At 43.9% G+C, this 22,870-nt stretch overlaps 1 protein-coding gene across 3 annotated transcripts in view; it reads right to left on the reverse strand.

The window, feature by feature from the left end:
- Window positions 1-642: 642 nt before the first annotated feature.
- The window catches only part of KLHL2 (kelch like family member 2), a 39,506-nt gene continuing 17,278 nt past the window's right edge, over window positions 643-22,870 (reverse strand). For 2 of the 3 annotated variants that reach the window (XM_081208895.1, XM_081208897.1), the window contains 11 exons: window positions 19,633-19,795; window positions 13,325-13,434; window positions 11,004-11,120; window positions 9,795-9,944; window positions 8,847-8,964; window positions 8,487-8,699; window positions 8,046-8,147; window positions 6,902-7,030; window positions 4,351-4,491; window positions 3,790-3,933; window positions 643-1,668 (listed from right to left, as the gene is read on the reverse strand). In XM_081208895.1, coding sequence (XP_081065021.1) covers window positions 1,640-1,668; window positions 3,790-3,933; window positions 4,351-4,491; window positions 6,902-7,030; window positions 8,046-8,147; window positions 8,487-8,699; window positions 8,847-8,964; window positions 9,795-9,944; window positions 11,004-11,120; window positions 13,325-13,434; window positions 19,633-19,795 — 1,416 coding nt within the window. In that variant the 3' untranslated portion in view covers window positions 643-1,639. The remainder of the gene's footprint in view (window positions 1,669-3,789; window positions 3,934-4,350; window positions 4,492-6,901; window positions 7,031-8,045; window positions 8,148-8,486; window positions 8,700-8,846; window positions 8,965-9,794; window positions 9,945-11,003; window positions 11,121-13,324; window positions 13,435-19,632; window positions 19,796-22,870) is intronic. The other variant, XM_081208896.1, reaches the window with a different exon arrangement.

Consider the following 22,870-nt stretch of genomic DNA (forward strand, 5'->3'; position numbering starts at 1 on the left):
CGTGGATAAGGAGAAACATTCTTCAGATCACCACACAAACGCTTGTTCTTTTATAACTTTTATTGTGTATCAACAAAACAATCTTATAAACGTTTCTTAACTATTCTTCCTCAGAGTCACTTCTTTCAGATACCTTCTGAGCTCTGCTTCTCCGTGACCAGCCACTCTCAAAATGTCGAACACGCCCTTCCTTTCGTTTTTCCGCTCTTTTTTCTAACCTCCTGGCTAGAGCTGGCTTGTATCTCCCCTCCTCCGAATCTGAGCTAGAACTTAATCCTTGCCTTTCCTGGGAACATCCCTGTTGCTCTCTTCTATTTGATTCACTGCTCTCCTCCCCCCCTTGGGGAAAGCTTTCTCCCTCTGGGAAACTGGAAACTTCTAACTCTAACTCTTCCCTGACATTAACCTGAAACTGTTCTTAACCTGAGGTACCACTTTAGCTAATGGGGCCTCCTGCTGCCGCCATGCCCGTGCGATTTCTGTTCTCATCCTGAAGAATGGTCAGCATGGTTCTTTTGCTCCAAGCAAAACATACTCAGTTCATCCAATCTGTCTTCCCAGACAGTTCTGAAACAAAAAATGCCTGTCTTGTTGAAGAGGGACATTATTTCATCACTTTTACATTAAATAGAAGTCCCAAACTTTAGGAAAAACAAATATGCAAAGTTTTATTAAAAGAAAAGAAGTCAAAATGACAATAGTTTTGGTCATATTTAAAGCATCCAGGAATTGTTTACAAACATTTTCACATACAGGAAGTACATAATTAATAGCAGCTAGTTACACAGGAAAAGTTTTAAATGCCATGCAAGTAAAACAGAGCTCCATACATTCATTATAAACCTGCCATTATGCCCATGCCAAGTATTAACCCTTATGACAGAGTTAAGAGAGATAAATCAAAACATAATAAAAGAGATCTTGGTAAACAGAGATCACCAGTACATTAGTTTAAAACATTTTGGCATTACACTTGTTTCATGAGCATTGTATTGTATGTTTTCTGTGGCATTTGTTAAAGCATTGATACATATCAAAATATACACCTCTGTTTTACAACATAGTACTGGCAAACTTCAAAGTTCCGTGCAGAGTATAAATAGTATCATTAAGTTCCAAACAAGTATAAAGAAAGTCTACTTACACACACACTTAAATATGCACACAATAGTAATGTAACCAAAGATGATTTATAAAAGCATCCAGATTCTTGTGCCAGCTTGTAGTACTAAGCTGGGATTCAATATTCCTCCAAAAACCAGCAGTTAATGGATATTTTTTTTCTTTGGAAAAAAGACACCAGGAAACACTATCTTTTACTTAAAAAAAATATCCAGTCAACCATGAGACACATGATTGGTCCTTAAGGAATTTTGTCCAGAAACCCAGCAAATCCAAATTGTAGTCAACACAGCCAGCTACATCTCAGTCAGATGCTGCTTTACATCAAATAATGCTACACATTGCTTCAAACTGGAATAATCTTCATTTTCATCCTTAATTGTCGCAGGCCACAGCTTCCAACATGTCTCAATGTGCTACAAGTTAAGAAGTGACTTGATGCTCAATCACTTCGACATCACTTGTTAAAGCTTGCTTCTACTGCATAATCAAGGTAGGGAGAAATCTTTGCACCAACTCACAATGGCTTGTCAATAACTGTAACACCTACAGAAAGAGAGAGAAAGCAGGACTTGAACTCTTATTCAGAGAAACATTCCTATATGGTTGTTCTAAAACTACGTAATTCACTTTATCGTGTTAAAACAGCTGTGTAAAAATAAAGATGTGACCGGATTCTGTGGCTAGAAAGCAGGACTGATCCTAGAGTGGAGTTATGGAGTTTTGCTTCACATACATATTTCCCCCTGAAACTAAAATATTTTCCCTGAAGGGGGCTTTATTTGCTTTTTGCTGTAGTGGGTCTTGGGCTATAATTATGTTTTAGTTCTTGGCTGGATGTCTGCTTATTTGCTATCTGTATTTATTGAGCTTCATTCACCAAATAAAGAGTACAATTGACATTAAAACTGTAAAATAGCATCAGAAAACCACCAATGGCAAAGTTGCCAAAAACAACCACCCCAACAACAACCAAAAAACAACAACAGCACAGAACATCAGATCATAGCAAAGTAGAAGGGAAGACATCTACTCGGTGTGATTTTCTAGAAAAATAGGAGCCGGAACTCACCATGACCACCTCCCTCCTTCTCTTAGAATGGCAATAGCGCCCACCTGAGAGGTGCTGGACTTGAGTTCCGGTGAGTTCCAGCTGAAACAAAGCCTTGCATCTAGTCAACTAAAGACCTGGGTGAAGAGGTGTGTGAACTAACTCAGAGAGGAAGTCATTTGACAACCTGGAAGCCACCACAGAGAAAGTCTCCCCTGTCTCCCCGCCCCTCAAACCATATTTTGCCTGCACTGCCAAAATGACTTCCCACACTGATCGCAACACTTAGGCAAGCTGTGGTAGGAAGTGCTCCTTCAGGTATTTGGAGCCCAGGTCATTTAAGCCTTTAGCAAATTGGAAACCAGTGCAGATCTTTCAAAGCCAGCATAATACATGTCAGGCTAGACACTCAACAGTAGCCTTGCTGCTGCATTCTACATTAACTGCATCATCTAAACAGTCTTCAAGGGCAGCCCGACAAAGAACACATTTCTAGTCTAACCTGGAAGTTATCAAAGCATACATTGCTTTGGCCAAAGAATCCCCTTCCAAGTGGGACTGTAGCTGGCGAACCAGCCAGAACTGGAAATAGGTATTCCTAGCCATTGAAGCGAACTGTGTCTCAAGTGACAGTGATGGATCAAGGAGTCCTGCCCCCCCAAATGCACATTTTCCTTCCAGGGGAATGCAACACCTTCCAGAACTGACCATCTCCCTATATTCTACACTTGAGAACCTGCAGCACCCGAATTTTGCCTGGATTAAGTTTCAGTTGTTTTATTCACATTTTATCTATGATGAAATTGTCTTACATGTTGTTTTTTATGGATGCCGCCCTCAGAAAGCTATGACTCTTAAAAAGGTGACATATACACAGAGGCGTCGCAATGGGGGTGTGGGGGGTGGTGCGGTGCACCCCAGGTGCCATGTCTGGGGGGGGGGGGTGACAAGAAGGCAACCCGCTGTAGCTGCATGTGGAGGATCCTCCATTCGCAGCTGGAGCCATGAGTAGAGGATCCCGGCGCCAGTGGCAAACTGCTATGTACAGCGTGTGTGCAGTGTCGCACGCATGCGCTTTATGCAATGACCCCGCACATGCACTGTACATAGCGGTTTCCGCCGGCGCCACTCAAGTGCCTTACAGATGGCGGTGGGATCCCTCCATCGCCACTACAGCCGCATGTAAAGGATCCTCCGTTCGAGGCTGCAGCTGCGAGCAGGGGATCCCGGCACTGTCCGTATAGCGCTGGAGCACCGGCAAACCGCTATGTACAGTGCACATGCGGCATTGCTACGTATGGCACATGCATTATACGTAGCAACACAGCACACGCGCCCTATGTAGCGATGCCCCGCCTCGGGTGTCACAACGCCTTCGTTCGCCCCTGCATATGCATATTTTAAATGAGAAAATATAAAGATGAGAGCTTGGTTTTCACCGCATACAGATGCTATCTGTGTTTAACTCCATTTATATCCCATCCATCCTCCAAGAGCTTCTAGACCCATTCACATAATACACGCTCACAGAGGGAGCATAATGCAGTCCACCTGCCCCTTCCTTAACCTCCAGAAAAAGGGAGAAGACTCCTCCTTTTTAACTTATTCTTTATTACCTGCATAGCTTCTTCCTGTACTCATACATGACGATACCACCGTCCACTTATCTGTTGTAGGGTTATAATATTCCACTGTTGCCAAGTTACAGGAACCATCGTCTCCTCCAACTACATATAAAAGCCCATTGACAGCACAAACCCCTAATACAAAGCAGAAAAATAGTGTCAGCACCTGGTTTCTTAGCTCACCAGACCACATTTGGTGCCAGGAGGTTGTAAAAAAGAAGCATTAAGGCCTTTCTCAGTGACAAGCTAAGTGCACAATTATTTATTTGATATGATGGACAACCATGTATTCCCCCAATGTAGCATTTGAGGCTAGTGGTTTATCAAAATTCAAAACTGCCATAATTTTTGTCTGTTGTTATTTAGTTCTATGGTGAAAGTGGCTGTGTTAGTGTCATATACTGAATTATGTTAGATTTCTCATTACTCAAAGCAAGGTCCTCATTAGATAAATAACCTGGGGGGCAGATGTGGAAGCAATTAAAGCCCAAGCGAGTGTCATTTCTATTTTCAATGCTATATTAAAAGTTCTTTGAAGGCTGTAATATTTACCTGCATTTCTCCTACACATGTTCATATCTGCAACCTGTTTCCATGTATTGATGGTGGGATCATACACCTCAACACTTTTTCTGACTAAAGGACCATCATGGCCACCTACTGCATACAATAAGTTGTTTAAGACACCAACACCTGAAAGGAGGGGGGGAAAGCAAAACGAGTTAACATTAAGAAAAAGCACAAATCCCCACTTCTGGGGTTTTAGCAAGTACCAACAAAGTACCAAGGGGTGGGAGGTGGGAATCAAAAAATTTCAGATGCAATGAAAGTCACATAAATACTGTATTACATTATATGTTCACAGGCACCAACACATTCACAGACACGAACACACACTTTGTATGTACCTAGAGCTTGAGAGTTTTGAAAAATGTCTTCACACTTTTCCCCAGCAACTCTTACAGCCACCTTTAGGTCAGTTTGTTTATCCCAATATTACATGGTTTGCTGGAGCTGTGTGTGGCTTTGTTGAAGGTTCTATTGAGTTCATCAAAGGGGCAAACTTTAAACTAATGAAATACTGGCCCACAGCTGACTCTCTTACAGTGCAATCCTTTGTCCAGTGCAATCCTATGCTAAATTACACCTAGACAAGTGTGCATAGGATTGCACCTTTAGCCAATATGCTATGCTAGTTCTTGGTCTTGCAAACCTTGATGCAGCTCACAGGAAGGAAATACTGTGGGGTCCTGCAACACATTCTATAAGCTAAAAAACATAACATGCAAGAATAAAAGGGCAGCGTAAGCGCTATACTAGCAAACAAACTGGAGAGTTGAAGTGAGGCACATCCTTGCCTTCCTTCGCCACCAGTCAGGAAACCAATGGCCCCTGGGAGAAGCACTCTCTACCTCTCGGAAAGAGCATCATGGGAGAGCAATCTAGCCCCATCCATCTGCCAGAGGAGGAGAAGCAGCTCCTCCAATCATTACTTTCTCCTTCCCACCCCATTTTCCCCCTTTTCAATTTGTATATCCCTTAGTTGCGGCAATCTCTCAGTGGCATACAGGAAACACAAAGCAGTAAGACTAAAAGTGAGTCAAAACTATAAAACCAGAATTCAGCTTAAAAGTCTGCAGGAATAAAACAATGTCTTCAGTAGGCACTGAAAGCTTAACAGGGAGGGGGGGGGTCCTGTCTGATCTGGAAAAGAGTTCAATAAAACTGGGCCCACTATACTGAATGCATGGCTCCTTGGTAATAAGAGTCGTGCATCCAAGCCATGGGGGACCATTAACAGTGACTCCCTTGAAGACCTCAGTGACTGAGCAGGGATATAATGGATCAGGTGGCCCATTATGTACCTGGATCCACGTTGTTAAGGGCCTTATAAATTAATACAAGAACCCTGAACCTGGTCCAGTAGCATATAGGCGGCCAATGCAAGCTTGAAGGTTTATGTGCTGCCGATAGTCCAACCCTATCGACTGTCTAGCCACAGCATTCTGCATCAGCTGCAGCCTCTGCTCAAGGGATGACTGCATTGCAATAATTGAGTTTTGAAGGTATCAGTACATGAATCTCAATACACATTTAACCAATCATCATCATCATTGCCATTATTATCCAGGTCCAAGAACGGCCATAGTTGGAGGACTAACTGTAGCTGGCAAAAGACTACACTCCTAGCCACTGAGGCTTTGTTGCTTCCAGCAACAAAGATGGATCTGGGAGCACTCCACCCCCCAAGCTCTGAACCTATTCTTTCAGAGGGAGTGCAACCCCACACAGAACTGGTCAATCCTCAGAACACAGGAAATACCAACCCATCTTCCAAGGATTCAAGCTCAGCATACCGGCCCTTATCTACTCCACCACAGTGGCCAGTGGTGCAAATTGAACTGGACACCAAGTACTGAATGGGTGTAATCCAGACGTATGCAAACAAAATTATGTTTTCTCAAGTCATGCTGAACCAGAAATTGCTTTTTCAAAGCCACTGGCATTTAAGAGTTCGCTGCTGGGAGCTTCCAACATAAATACTTAAATAGGGATTCAAAAAACAAAAAACAAAACAAAACAACCAAAGTCAGATTTTTCAGTGAGTAGCTGTTAGATCATACCAAAAACCTTTGAAAAACAAATAAATGGGGGCGTTAAACCAGCAATTTAAAAATTAGCTACAAAGAAAGATTATCTTGAGAACACTTCCTGATTGCAACTCACAATGTCAGTTCCTTCCAAAGAAACTGATAGCAATTGATCTTTGGAATGTACACCTACCCGTCACCCCACCTTGAGAATGGTAAAGCATGAATGGTGAGATGACCCTCTTCAATCCTGCAATTCAAGCTAAAATCTGATCAGAGAGACATCTCATATTCCAATAAATGCAATTATTTCCTGGTTCAGGAATTATGTCCCATATATAGCAATAAATGTGGGGGAGGTGCAGGAACAAGTTCAAGCAACAGTAAGACAGCTATTTGGATTTTGAAGATATGTGTACCTGCCATGACTATTTTAAAAAAACCCCAAAAAACTTTGGGATTCCTTGCATTTTTTTCCATTTGACACATAGAGTTCTCATTTGTTTACTCACCTGCTCCGCTACGTCTAGTGCCCATCTCTGCAACATAGCTCCATTCATTTGAACTGTAGTTATAACACTCCACTGTACTAAGGCACTGACGTGATGCACCATCATAGCCACCGACGGCATACAGCATACCTGGAAAGAGGATTAACAAATTCTGCATATACAGATACACCAGTAGATGATAGGTCAACCTTCCCGAACCTGGTGTTGCCCAAGTGCTTTGGACCACAACTCTTGTCTTTTCTGACCACTGATCATGCTCGGTGATAGAAGTAAAGAGCCCAAAAATATCTGGTGGGCACAAGGTTGGAGAAGGCTGCATTAGATTTGTATGATGTGCATTTCATAGAGGATTAAACCTAGAAGCCTTTGTGTTAAAAGGGGTGACTGATCTGAATGAGAAAGCTTCCACATAAAATAGTTAAGGTTTGTGCTCTGTGTAACTGAAACAATGCAAAACCATTTAGCGTGGACGTTTGCATTTGATGCTTTGTGCTAAATGGGCTTTTCTCAACAAGGGTCTATTTTGAAGAGAACTTGTCAGGTTCCACTCAAGTCCTTTTTTGTGAGGTTTGATGGACTCACACTATTGAAGAAGCTGAACGAAAGCAAGGCAGCCTTATCTGAGCTGTCTACTTCAGATAGGTTGTGGTTCAGTTTAAATCATTCGTACATTTCAGAAGAAACAAATACTTTCTCTTTAAATATTTTTTTAGACATTTCTCTTTCAATCATATTCATTTAATTCAAGATTTTTATTTTTATTTTAAAACATGAGCAGTCATTTTTTTAAAAAGGACTATTCAGCTTCTCAGCTGGCCAATAAAATCTGACTACTATAGCTATTTCTTAATATAGCAGGCAGCACACTGCCACTTTCTCCTTGGCACAAGGAAAGCAAAAAAATTAATAAAATAAAGATAAAAATACTGTACTAAGGTGGTTAGGAAAAATTCACAGAGAACACAGCAGAGGGCACTCCTGGGTCCAATAAATACTTCATCTGAAGATGGAGTTAGACTGAAAAGACTAGTCTGCTTTGCAAAGTGCTTGCTATGAACATATGGTGTATTTAGGAGTTAAGCTTGTGAACAGCTATTAGTCACATGGACACCAGAACCAATTTAGTCTTAAGAGGAGACATTACCTCCAACTACACCTACACCAACACTACTTCTCCTTGTGTTCATTGGAGTTACATGAAACCATTCATTAGTCTTCATATTATAGGCTTCTACTGATGATAGACCTGTAACAAAGCAGTACACAAAGCTATGAAGAAAGAAGGTATTATTCATTCGTTTCTCCATGAACTATTAACAGGAATTAAGAACTTATGAACTCTTTTCTATCATAAGCTATGGAGATGACCGTGAGCTTGAGAGTGCTGGTCTCACTCAGATGAATTATTGCGTGTTGTGTTTTCATTTTTATAAGCACAATTTTAATAGTGCAAAACAACTTGCTGGGGCTGATGGGAATTGTACTGCCAAGCATCTGAACAGCGCCAAATTGGTGAGGTCTGATCTAGAAGACTGTCATCTCAAAGTAAGAATGCAAAGTACAATATGAATGAAATGCTCTATACCTGTACTTCCATCAAATCCTCCCACGGCATACAGAAGTCCGTTTAATACAGCAGCCCCCAAAGTGCTTCTTCTGTCTTGCATGCTAGCAACACTTGTCCATTGGTCCTTCACGGGATCATATGAATCCACCGTACGAACCCTCAAGGAGCCATTGAAACCACCAACGGCAAAGACAAGACCACTCATGTATACCACTCCTGAAAGAGAAGGTTCTACATTTCAGGCACTGGTCTCTGCAGACCATGTATGCTCTTTTGTTTAAAGACTGCACACATAAAAAAACCATCCTTCTTAAAAGGAAGTTGTTGGCATGGAGTTACCTAGCTATGTAAGCAACACTTATCAATTTAAGCAGCTACCTGCTCTGCATCTTCTAGAAGGCAGCTCAGCAACTTGGTGCCACCGTTCTTCCTTAAAATCGTAACACTCCACACTGCGGATAGCTTTGGGTGCTTGTCCTCCGACCACCACCATCAGCTTCAAAGGAAGAAACACATCGTAAATAACCTTGTTGCTTAGTCACATAAATGGGGACAACAATGGAAAATTGATCATTTCTTACAAGTTGCTATTCCGTGTCTCAGAGTAGTTTGTCATGCTCTTTGGCTAGAGCAATAAACTTAGGAACTATTCACTTACTCATACCCATCATGTATCAGAATAGCATCTTTGAACTTCCTGTATTCCCCTTTTCTTTTGGAGACTACTTCTGCCAAGGCGATTGTCAGGAGAAAGAGTTCCACCACCAAAGTACACAGGGATCAATAAGGAGGAGATATAGTCCTACTCCTACTGTCTAACTTTGCTGCCACCAGGGTTTTTTTTTGGGGGGGGGAGGAGGAGAGAAGAGTCTTGCTATAATATATAACGCTGCTCCTTCTGTTAAGTGGTCAGCTTGACAACTCATGGGACACATATGGAACCAAATACCTCCATTCTACTCACTAAAAAGGCAGATGCTCTTGACAGGCAAAACAAGAGTCTCTCTGCTGAACCACCATGACAGTCTTGCCAGTTACGTCATGGCACCCCAATATTCTTGAACAAGCAGAACCCTACTAACAAATATGAAAGAAAGACAGTCTAGATTGATTGTCTAAATTCACTTACTGGATTGTGGTGCGCCTCTTCCTACTGGTGTGTGTGTGTCCCATTTGACTGTCTTAAATTACTCCAAAATCACTATATTTTCAATAAGACCGTCACATAATTAAATCCATCTGTTACATCTCTGCTGAACGTTCTCTTCCCATAATGCAATACAATACTAAATGGCGAACCAGGTAGCCAAGAGTGACGGGTCTTACTTTTGGAAGGCAGGCTGGTGTTCGCAGCCTTGTTCGTGTCGTCTTCATCAGAGCCCTTTGCTCAAGTGGCAACAAATGGTACTTCATCGCTTCAATGAGGTAATCCTTACACGCACTGCTGTTTTTAACAAGCGGTTCCTCTTCGACTCTCTGCGCATTAAACGTGGACAAAAGTCTTAACAAGTACTACTACACAACAGGTGCACACTAATATGCTGGCATGTTCATCTCAAGATTACCCCTATGCCAGCCCTCTTAAGGAAGAAAATACAAGCCCTTTGGATGTGTTCAATAAGAGATGTAAGCACGGTGCTTCCAAAATTTTTGGAACCCTATAAGGAAAAGGCATTTCAAGAGGGTGGATGCCTACAGGCTAGAAACCAGAATATAGAGACAAGCACAGAAGCTGTATACCCTGGCAAAAAAAAAAAAAAGCAATTTGAGTCTCACTTGTTATGTGTGCTTTGGAATTCTGTCCTATGCAAAGACATTTCAGTACTTTTCTGAACAAGATCAAGGTAACTTATTCAAACAAATGAAAACAAATGGGCTCAAGGAAAAATGAGGTGAATATTGCCAACTTCCTTCTGCATGTCATGCAGGTTCAAAACTCACTCCCTGGCACCTCCAGGTAAAGATGGGATTGTCCCTTATTAAACTCTGGAGAGCCCTGCCAGCTGGACCAAAGTGACTTCATTTAAGCTGGTTTCCTACATTCCTAGGGCAACAGCAAATATTAATTCCCTTTGACAGAATATCAAGGAAAACATAAACCAGTACGCAACTGTTCTAGTATAGCTGCAGATTCAGATTCTTAGCGATAAACCATTTAAGGCAGGTCACTTCAAATTTAGGTGTAGGTTTTTTGGGTTGGTTTTTTTTTTTTTTTTTTTTTTTTGCTAGTTAGGTTGATGAAGTGATTCCTCCAAATTAACGGAGCCTTACCCTTTCCACTATTAAATATTTTCAAAAGTTACACACTCGCCAAAAAGCACGATACAAACAAGATTAAAAAAAAAGACCCGGTTGTAACTACCAAGATCAGAACGTTGAGCAGATTGGTAGAATCTTACAAGAAGTGCTACCTGTAGTTAAGCGATTCTGTCTCCTTAATGGTAAATATTCTGTTCTTATGGCTAAGTCTGTACGCTTAAGGTTGTACAGAATAAGAGAGAGGGCGTGCACATTAAATGCTTACTTTTTACTTACCTGAACCAAATACTCTCGGGAGAGCAATGGCAGGCGGACATGTTCCATCAGGCGTGCCATGAGCTCTTGTCGCACATCTTTGTCGTGGTTGACCCATGCGATCACCGCTTCAAACACCTTGCGTAACAAAAGGACACACTATGAGTTTTGAACATTTTTTGGGGGGGTGGGGCAACAGGGCAGATTCACATATTATTCTCTCTTAAGAAGCCCTTCTCTGCAAGTGCTGTAATTGAGAATGGAAAACAGAGACCCTTCCATCAGGGGTCAGTAGCACTGGAAAGGAGCCACAGCTCCCGCCCATACTCTGTGAGTTATCCTCAGCAGGTCCTATCCTTTTAAAGATGTCAGTAGCCTTCTCACTCTCTAAATGGTTAAAAAGGGGTACCAAGCCCAAGCTGCTTCCCTCTCTTCCCTCTCTCACCCCAAGCATCTTGCTCCTTTTGAAAGTGGCTGCTCTCCTCTGTCGTCTCTTCCCCAATCACCTTCAGCTTCTCATAAGCCATCAGGTGGATGGAGTATATTCTCACCTCCCTAAAGGAATACTGTGGCTACTGAGGATCCTAGGTCCTTGGACACAGCTACATTGGCAAAGAAAAAGCGCTTCGTATGCGTTGTACAGTGGTACCTCTGGTTACAAACTTAATTCGTTCCAGAGGTCCCTTCTTAACCTGAAACCATTCTTAACCTGAGGTGCGCTTTCACTAATGGGGCCTCCCGCTGCCGCCACACGATTTCTGTTCTCATCCTGAGGTAAAGTTCTTAACCCAAGGTACTACTTCCGGGTTAGCAGAGTCTGTAACCCGAAGTGTTTGTAACCTGAGGTACCACTGTATATGCATTATAACACTGTGACACCTGACGGCGCTTTGGAGTTCCGTTTTTGCCAACCCGATTTCTCATATAAAGTTTACAACGCGTTTCACTGAAATGCTTCTTTGATGTGTCTGGATCCAGCCCTTACTAAGGTTCAGCTTTTCGATTAAAATGTTTGTGTTTTCAGAAGCCGCCGGAGTGGAATTCAGCATCGTGCTAAGCTGATCCTTTCATCGGCACAGGCATTTCTCCTTGTCAGGTGAAATGATTAATCCTCTGCTCTCCCTGCGAGTTGTTCGGGGGTGGGCATAGGGCATGTGTGCGGAAGAAGAGAATTCCCCCAAGGATGCCAACAACTTGGTGTTGTTGTTTTTTAGTGGTCTCCGGTTACAAATCTTGTCAGCGCTTACCACTTGAGTTAGAAGGATTATCTATAAAATTCCCATACTGTGCTAAATATATCTGCAGTCTATGAGGATGCTTAATAGAAGTTCAGTTCAGTTTGCAGCTAGGGTACCAAAAGATCTGCTGAGGATTTAATTAAAGGATAAAAGTCATGCAGCTCTAAAAGAAGGCCGAGATGTGGGCTGCAAGCACTGCGCCACTGCCAAGACTCAGAGAGTTGGACAGTGATGCTGCAGTAGCGTGTGAGCCTTCACCGAGGGAAGAAACCCACACAGGACATGGGCATGTGGCAAAAACAAAACAATCAGAACAGCTTCTCCATATGCCGAAACTCAGCACATGCTCTACTTAACCTACATCTCGGCCCACATTCAGTATCATATGATCTTGCTTTGTAGGCCTATGTGTATTCCAATATCTGTGCTATCACTGTATAATACTCATTTTTAGGTAGGATGCTTTAGCTGTACTTCAAGGAAAGCCTTGAAGTTGGCCAACTATAATGCATTGCGCATAGGGCAACCTTTCAAGATGGCCCCAAACCTGCTACTGGTCCATTTCCAAAGTGCTGACACATAAGCATATAATTTGAAGCCCTACCTACTCAACTTTGGACCTTGTTACCTGAAGGCTTGTCTGCTTCCATATGAAACAGCCCAGGAACTAGGTTTTGGGGTTTTCCCCCTTCCCACCCTCATTTTAGGAAACCCTTCTCTGGGTGCAGCTACCATCTGTGGTGAAGGAAACGCCATTTTCTATTATAGCAACTTGCTTTTGTAGTTCCTGCACTCCTGGGAGGTTCACCTAATGCCTACGTAAATGTCTTTCCAGGGGCAGGTGTTTTCCAGTTATCATCATCTGAAGACTTCTTATCCAATAAAATGTATTATTACTATTATTAAAATTTATATGCTACCTTTATCTTTCAGAGATCTCAAGGTGGTGTACATGGTTCTCCCCCCCCCCATTTCACCCCCACAATAACCCTGTGAGATAGGTTGTTGTAGATGCGGCACATGAATGAATGAAGGTTCCATCGTATCTGATTAGACCTTAAGATTCTTAAAAGCAGCTTTCAAACTGGGAGAAAGGGACCTTACCTTTTCCTCGGACGCTATTGTAAGTTTGTCACTGGATATTAAGCTGCACACCTGTTCTACATCGAGGTTCAGAAATTCCTCACAAAGTACAACTTCAGTAAAGTGCTGCTCTGTTTAGAGAGGGGAAAAATATATTTGAATGCACACGCACACACCTGTGCGATGCAAGTTAAGAGGTACCGACTCTATAGAAGCAAGTGGTTTCCACTGCAGTGACTACTTGCTGGGGCACACGACTGCAAAACGAGGAAAGCACATAGTTCATATATAATAAATGAACATATATGAAGCATCCTAAGACAATAACTCACCACAATATTCTTACAGCATTTGGGATAATATTATTTGATATTCAGGTGAATGGGTGGATAGAGCTGTAGCTGTAATGGCACACACCAGAGGGGAGGAAGCAGGCTTGGCAGAGCCCTGAGCTTTGCAGACGTACAGAAGTTCTGGTAAAAATACCCAAAGGGCAGAAACAGCCCAATGAGCACCGAGTATGTTCAGTGGACAAAGAATACTGACTGTTTGGGGAGGAAGACTTTTGCCTTGTTCATAAATTAAAAGTTGATTTAAATGGACTCTGGCCCCTGAATGGCCAAGGCAGGGCAGCAGGAGTTGGGCTCTTTGGCTAGGGGAGGTATTTTCCTTCTGTCCATCATTGGAGGATTTTTGCTTATTTTTTTTAAGTTGAAAGGGCAGCAGAGGCAAGTTAGTACAACAGGGCATTGTGCACCTCCGGGGTGGCTTGATCAAGGCTGGGAGGAATGAGACAGAATGTTGGGAGGTGGAGGAAATGGCTGATCAAGTTCTTTGAGAGCCAGTGTGGTGTAGTGGTTAAGAGCAGTAGACTTGTAATCTGGTGAACTGGGTTCGCGTCTCCGTTCCTCCACATGCAGCTGCTGGGTGACCTTGGGCCAGTCACACTTCTCTGAAGTCTCTCAGCCCCACTCACCTCCCAGAGTGTTTGTTGTGGGGGGGGGGAAGGGAAAGGAGAATGTTAGCTGCTTTCCTTCGGGTAGTGATAAAGTGGGATATCAAATCTAAACTCTTCTTTGGGGTGGTTTGTGGTATACAGAAGACTGGAGGCCTCTCTTTTGTAGGCTTCATGATTTGGATGCTGTAAATCTACCTGTGGGGGCTGCCCTCCAGGGTAAGACTCTCTGGGGTTTGGTGTTGGGACAGTTTGTGAAGACTATGAGGTTCTACGAAAGGCTGCAACTGAAATGTGATTGCAGTATTGCCAGTAGGTGGTGGTGACAGGCCCTTTTCCTTGGCCTTGCTGCCACTGAACCCTGAGAAGGAAACCAGATGGAAGGGGAATAGAATACCTGGAAGGGGATCCTGGCTGGCTGAATGACATACTAAACAGGAGCACTCCACACTGCCAACCTTATGTTGGAGGCCCCACTTGCCACATGGTAATTCAACAGTTTAAAGGGACCCAATCTGATTAGACCATGTCATTACAGAGGGTGCAGGTTTAGTCGTTGTCTGAGGACTATTCCTGCCTCCGGGTCTGGTCCTGACCGGATGGATACTAGAATCAGCAAGGGATACCCACATGACCTGAAGGTGCTGCTGTGCAATGCCAGGTCAATGATTCATAAGACCACTGCCATCCATGACGTGATCGTGGATGGAGGACTTGACCTGGCATGTGTAACAGAGACCTGGTTGGATGAAGCAGATGGGCCTGTCCTTGCCGCTGCTTGTCCACCAGGTTTCTCTTACGCACAGCAACCCAGGTCATGTGGGCAGGGAGGGGGGGTTGCAGTGATTAGTTTGCACCAGGCGTCCTATTGGAAAGACCCAGTTTTCTGAGTGCATGTTCTGGAAGTTGGGCAATAGGGGCAGTACAGGATTCCTTTTGGTGTACCGACCTCCCCGCTGCACCAAGGATTCCCTGCCCAAGCTGCTTCAGGTCGTGGCGGATGTTCTCCTGGAGACACCTAGCTTGGTCGTCCTAGGGGATTTTAACATCCATGCCGACACGACCTTACAAGGGGCCGCTCGGGACTTCGTGGAAAGCATGGCCTCCATGGGGCTGTCCCTGAATAAGTCTGGCCCAACCCATAGCCGTGGACATGCCTTGGACCTGGTGTTTACCTCTATGGATGTTGGTGATCTGACACTAAGTAAAAGCGAAATGAAAGAAGTGCCATGGTCAGATCACTTCCTGGTGCAACTGGACTTCTCTGCAACCCATCCCCTCTGCAGGGAGGTGGGACCAATTCGGATGGTCCGCCCCCGCCACTTAATGGATCCAAATGGTTTCCAGAGAGTGGTAGGGGATGCCTTATCCCATGTTGATGGCCTTTCAGCTGATTCCCTGGTGGCCCGCTGGAATGTGGAGTTAACCAGGGCTATTGACTGTTTGGCTCCGAAGTGCCCTCTCCGATTGCATGGAGCCTGGACAGCCCCGTGGTTTTCTTCGGAGCTGAGGGCGATGAAACAATCGCTGAGACGGCTAGAGCGTCGGTGGCAGAAAACTCACTCCGAATCTGACCGGACACAGGTTAGAGCTCAACGTCGAGCCTACCAAGTGGCGATAGCGACGGCGAAGAAGAATTTCTTCACCGCCTCTATTGCATCTGCAGAAAACAGCAGCAGGAGACTTTTTCAGGTGGTTCACAATTTAGCGGAACCACCTGCAACATCGGGGCCCAGTACGGGCCACATGTTCTCCTGCAATGATTTTGCAAAGTTTTTTGCAGATAAAATCGCTCAGATTCGGGAAGAAGTAGACTCCACCGTGGGAGCAGGACTGGGGCGGGAGAGTGCTAGAGTTCTGTCTAGTCAAGTTGAGTGGGATCAATTCCAATCTGTTACCTCCGAGGATGTGGACAGGCTGCTTGGGCGAGTGAAACCAACCACCTGTCTCCTGGATCCTTGCCCATCCTGGCTTATAAAAGCTAGCCGGGAAGGACTGGGCGATGGGCTTCGTGGGGTGGTGAATGCTTCCCTCCATGAGGGAGCCTTCCCAGACCCGCTGAAAGAGGCGGTTATTAAACCGCTTCTTAAAAAACCATCTTTAGATGCGGCCACGATGGCCATCTATCGCCCAGTCTCAAATCTTCCATTCCTGGGCAAGGTGATTGAGCGAGTGGTTGCCGAACAACTCCAGGCACGCCTGGAAGAAGCGGACCATTTGGATCCCTTCCAGTCGGGATTCAGGCCTCATCATGGGACTGAAACTGCCTTGGTCGCACTGGTTGATGATCTCCGGCGGGCTAGGGACAAAGGTGAGAGCTGTTTCCTAGTTCTGCTGGATCTCTCAGTGGCGTTTGATACCATCGACCATAGCATCCTTCTGGACCGTCTTGAGGGGCTGGGAGCTGGGGGCACTGTTATACAGTGGTTCCGCTCCTTCCTCCTGGGCCGTGTTCAGAAAGTGGTGGGGGGGGGATGAGTGTTCAGACCCCTGGGATCTCACTTGTGGGGTGCCTCAGGGTTCTGTCCTCTCCCCCATGCTTTTCAACATTTACATGCAGCCGCTGGGAGAGATCATCAGGAGGTTTGGGCTGGGTGTTCATCAGTATGCGGATGATACCCAGCTCTACCTCTCTTTTAAATCAGAACCAGTGAAGGCGGTGAAGGTCCTGCGTGAGTGTCTGGAGGCGGTTGGAGGATGGATGGCGGCTAACGGATTGAGGTTGAATCCTGACAAGACAGAAGTACTGTTTTTGGGGGACAGGAGGCGGGCAGGTGTGGAGGATTCCCTGGTCCTGAATGGGGTAACTGTGCCCCTGAAGGACCAGGTGCGCAGCCTGGGAGTCATTTTGGACTCACAGCTGTCCATGGAGGCACAGGTCAAATCTGTGTCCAGGGCAGCTGTTTACCAGCTCCATCTGGTATGTAGGCTGAGACCCTATCTGCCTGCGGACTGTCTCGCCAGAGTGGTGCATGCTCTGGTTATCTCCCGCTTGGACTACTGCAATGCACTCTACGTGGGGCTACCTTTGAAGGTGACTCGGAAACTACAACTAATCCAGAATGCGGCAGCTAGACTGGTGACTGGGGGCGGCCGCCGAGACCATATAACACCGGTCTTGAAAGACCTACATTGGCTCCCAGTACGTTTCCGAGCACAATTCAAAGTGTTGGTGCTGACCTTTAAAGCCCTAAATGGCCTCGGTCCAGTATACCTGAAGGAGCGTCTCCACCCCCATCATTCTGCCCGGACGCTGAGGTCCAGCGCCGAGGGCCTTCTGGCGGTTCCCTCATTGCGAGAAGCAAAGCTACAGGGAACCAGGCAGAGGGCCTTCTCGGTAGTGGCGCCCGCCCTGTGGAATGCCCTTCCAGCAGATGTCAAAGCGATAAACAACTACCTGACATTCAGAAGACATCTTAAGGCAGCCCTGTTCAGGGAAGTTTTTAACGTGTGATATTTTACTGTATTTTTGGTTTTTATGGAAGCCGCCCAGAGTGGCTGGGGAGGCCCAGACAGATGGGCGGGGTATAAATAATAAATTATTATTATTATTATTATTATTATTATTATTATTATTATTATTATTATTATTATTATTATTATGTGCTATTCAAACACAGTAGCCGCGTTCTCAACAGATTCTGCAGCAATTCAGCCTAGGTGATTGGCAAGTTGCCCCTTTCGTAACATCTATGCTCTTTCACACTTAGGTTCTCAGAAACGAGAAAAATAGGAAAAATAAGGAATCTGAAGCAGCATTGTTATGATCAGCCGTCTGTTTAGAATGTAGTTCGTTGCCTAGGAAATCTTGTTAACTCTTTGAGGCACCTCCTTTTGTCACGAAAGATGAACAGATAAATGAATTATTTCGAATAATATGTTCTGAAATCATATAAATTATATAAGCCCTACAGCTGAGCGGAGGAAAAGAAAAATGTGTGCTGTTGAGATGGAGGGAGAAGCCTTCCCCAAAGACCAAGATGGGGAAGCACCTGTGGCCATTCAGATATACATGGGCTTCATCCCCTACCAATAATGAGCAGGGATTGTGGCAACTGTAGCCTAGCAACATCTGGAGAGCCATGTGTTCTCCAACCCTGGTCTATAATCATTGGCAGCAGCCAGGAATTGAATTTGAGATGTTCATGGGTACAAAGCACGTTCACTAATTCTCAGCTATGCCTCCAGTCTTGTCTGAATGTTCTAAGCGGACCTAGACAGCTTTCCTATGGTTTCTTGGGGGTTACCTACAGGAAGGAGGGGAACCCAGAGAGCTGGAGAGCCCTAAAGGAAAAGGAGATCTTTCCCTCCTCGCTACCTTGTATCAGCAGTTCAGGCAAGCCATTGCCTCAGATCCAAACAAGTAGCAGAGCCCGTCAAGCAGTTCAGAGCTCAACTACTCATTTGCACTGCCTTAGAACCTGGCTTGACTAAATACAAGGGATCTTCTCTCACATCCTCAAACTTCAGCTCTGCCATTGATCTGCTGCCCCCAAATGCTAGAACAACTGTTTGGGTAAAATGCTGAGGAGCAGAGTTGCAGTAAGAGAGACCTTTCCCCAGCTTCCAGCCCTTTACCCAAGATACTGCTGCATACAAGTGTGCACAGGCCATATAGGTCACAGGAAGAAGCCCACTGAGACTGCTCCTCACCCTAGGCTATGGTGGGGACCCTCTCACCCATGGGCCAATCTTACCCTGCTAGGGTATCCAAATTGCCCTGCAAGGCCATGTCCCTCCCAAGCCTCATTCACCTACCCATCAGCTAGAATGACTTGGGACATCATCTAATGAATGATGGTTGAGGTTATGCATTTACCACACACCCCTACTGTCAGGAAGAGAGTTGCTAAAAAGGAGGGGGGGACACTTGTTTTAACAGTTCCTTGCAAGGCACTTTGTACTCCCAACTTTGGGTCTTCAAAGCACCTTGTGTCAAAATGACTGTGAGGTCAAACTTGACCTGCAAAGCCTATCATGATAAGGAGATAGGGGCTCATGGAGCCAAAAAGGTTCCCTATAGCATTGGGGCTTGGCTACAGAGCATCTGGAAGAATTTTTTTGGATAAGGCTAGAAAGCCCTAGAAGGCCTGGGCTGCATAGACTCATTTTTTTTATACTGGTGCCTAAAATTTTAATGTGGTTTTAATTGCTGGTTTTAAAATCCACTCGTTTCCTAGCTGCTTCGTGATTTTTTTTTCTTGCATGTGCAAAAAGTCAAGGCAGTCAGTTCTAAGACTTTCACATTCCCCAACATTGTAGCTCAAATTCCCTCTTGTGCGAGTAATGTTAAAAGGCTGCCACATTAGACAGCATTAGAAACAAAACCACAATCCAGCCAAGTCTGTTTTTTTAGAATTGGTGTTGCACTTGCCTGCATAAGTGTTGGCCTTGTTCAGAAGATCTGTGCATGCATGCATGTCAGCAAAAGCGCGAAAGCCTAAACAGTTCACAGGATGAAGCTGGGTTTCCAGAAAATCACAGCAGCTCTTCTTTACATCCTGCAACTGCAACAAACTAGCTGCCGGGAGAAGTACCTACAATAACCAAAACCAAATTCATGCACACATTGCCAACAACAACAAAAAGAAAAACTTACGGCACACGTATTAGGAGAAACATTAGAATGGTAGAGAATACAGTGGTGACCCGCAACACGAATGCCTCGCGAGACGAAAAACCCGCGAGACGAAAGGGTTTTCCGTTTTTCGATGCGCTTCGCAAGACGAATTTCCCTATGGGCTTGCTTCGCAAGACGAAAATGTCTTGCGAGTCTTGCGATTTTTTTCGCTTTCCCCCCCTTTTTCTAAGCCGCTAAGCCTTTAATAGCCGCTAAGCCGCTAATAGCGCTAATCCGCTAATAGGGTTGCTTCGCAAGACGAAAAAACCGCTAGAGGAAGAGACTCGCGGAACGGATTATTTTCGTCTTGCGAGGCACCACTGTATGACCAACAGAGGTCTGCATTTTAAAGTCACCACCTTAAATTTACGGTACTAGTGTTGATTGTGATGCTTGCTGTTAGAAAGTTTTAAAAACCCTGTATTCTAGATCAGTTATGGCTGATATTTCTATTCATTTTTTATCATTCCGACTCACTGGCCTTTGAATCCAGATGAGTTGCCAAGGATTGGGTCACTGCAGAAATGCAGTTGCCCCTTTTGTCGCATGAACTACGATGGGACAACGTTCCTTCTATTTTCAAAGGTTTATTCATTCTTCTCCTACTGCTCACTGTAGGACTTAATCATATTAGCACAACAGGGCTGGCATTAAAAAAAAAAAAAGTTAGTGCTTAAGAGGTTGACATTGATCAGCTTCATTCCAAAGCACTATCCAATTTTGTATTCCCAACGCCTTTATTTGATTGACTAAATGAAATCTAAGTAAGCTCACAAAATGGGCTTCTTTGTAAACACTGCATTTGCTGTTAGCAGTTGTATACGGTATTCACTTTTAAATACAGAAGCCACGGAATGCTAGCTTCAACTGGAACAGATTCAAGAGGACAGACATCACTGACTTTACTTTACTGCACTTAATTCATCTGCCCTACACAGAGGATGCTTCCGGGTTCCCAAGGGCTCACTGAACCAGCAGAGAACTGCAGAAATGCCTCAAGCAGAGATCCTTTGCGTTTGCACTGCTTGTCTTTCAAGAAAAGCATGAGTCAAGATAAACAGCTGTAGTGGTGGGTGGGTGGCAGTGCAGAGGGCTAAAAATAAATTTCGACATCTGTAGCACAAAGCTAATGCTAACACTTTACATTTCACCCAAGAAAGCTATTAGCCCTCATTCATTTCAGATGTAGCAAGTCGTTCCTAAAAATCATTTACAAGCCACATGCTTCCTGAAACAAGGCCTTTTTAAAGCGATCAACTTTTTTTTTTATAGCTCTGCTTGAAGTCCAAGCACTGTTTACAGACCAAGAGTGTGGGCTTGTCTAAAATGTTCCCAGCTGCCCAGCACACTCACCCTCCAAACAAATATTTACACTCAGTTCTGTTCCATGTTTTATGCTGTTCTCTGGCACCATATGTATAAAAAGTGAACTGTGCCAGAAAAAAAATACATAAGCACGAATCAGGAAAGGATCGAACTCCACCTAGGTGTAGTTTTCAAGGCAGAATTTGCCATTTATACACATGGGAGCTCTTAAAAGACTGTACCCTTTGGATCTTGTTTAGGGAAGTTTTTAATATTTGATGCTTTATCGTATTTTTAACATTTTGTTGGGAGCTGCCCAGACAGATGGGCGGGAAATATATAAATATATATATTTATGACACTTTTGAATTATGGTGCTGGAGGAGACTCTTGAGAGTCCCATGGACTGCAAGAAGATCAAACCTATCCATTCTTAAGGAAACCAGCCTTGAGTGCTCACTGGAAGGACAGATCGTGAAGCTGAGGCTCCAATATTTTGGCCACCTCATGAGAAGAGAAGACTCCCTGGAAAAGACCCTGATGTTGGGAAAGATGGAGGGCACAAGGAGAATGGGATGACAGAGGACGAGATGGTTGGATAGTGTTCTCGAAGCTACCAGCATGAGTTTGACCAAACTGAGGGAGGCAGTGGAAGACAGAAGTGCCTGGCGTGCTCTGGTCCATGGGGTCACGAAGAGTTGGAAATGACTAAACGACTAAACAACAACAACATCATTCATATATATATATATATATATATATATATATATATATGCGTGTGTGTGTGTGTGTATGTATGTATATATATATATATATTACCCAGCAGCTCCCTCCCCAGGCCCCTCAGGCTCTCCTGCTCCCTGACCTATCAGTGAGAGTTGTTAGGCAAGTGGATATGAGAGGTGCACTTTCTCCCAGTGAGGCCTCATATTTTTGGAGCTTCATTCCCAATAGCCTTTAAAAATCTTCAAAAGATGCATTTCTTTAAGCCTGTGCTTGGCTGAATTGTGCTATACCATGCAAGTTAATACATTAGCAGAATTTAAAAAAACCACTTGTAATGTGATAGATAATGTTTAAATTTGGAGGTAATTAGAGATAAAGATTTTATTGACATGCATGAATGAAGATAATACAAAGGAACCAAGGCAAAGAGTAGAGGGAAGTCGAGGGATTCAAGTAATCCCACAATGTGGATTTAATATTGATTGTGTATACAGTTGTTATAAATGTTTTATTTTATGTTTTTCTCTTTAATGATTTTGTTGTTTTTGTGGAAATCAATAAAAAATATTATTAAAATAAATAAATAAAATTGTGCTATACCGCACTTGGTAAAGAATTATTTTAGCTGCTGCTGCTTTGAATCTGTGTGTGGCTTTGTAATTGTGTTTCATGTGTCTTGTAAGATGCCTTGCAAAGGCAGCATGCCCTGAAAAGTATTAAAAAATACTTTAAACAATATTCAGCATTCCTAAGAGTGTTTTTAGTAGCTTTTAAGACAGATTTGTGTCTTTCTACAGGCAATCACACAGGCTTTCTTAAGTCCACTCACAAGGCACACACACACAGCTGTCTCCCTACTGTAAGTTATTTTGTAAAATTACACTTCCCATTGTAGATATTACCTCAAAATAGCTTGTGCAGAGGAAACATCAGACTTATTAGACATTTATATTTCATATAC

The sequence above is a fragment of the Podarcis bocagei genome (assembly GCF_964188305.1).
Source record: "Podarcis bocagei genome assembly, chromosome: 9".
NCBI classification, from domain to species: domain Eukaryota; kingdom Metazoa; phylum Chordata; class Lepidosauria; order Squamata; family Lacertidae; genus Podarcis; species Podarcis bocagei.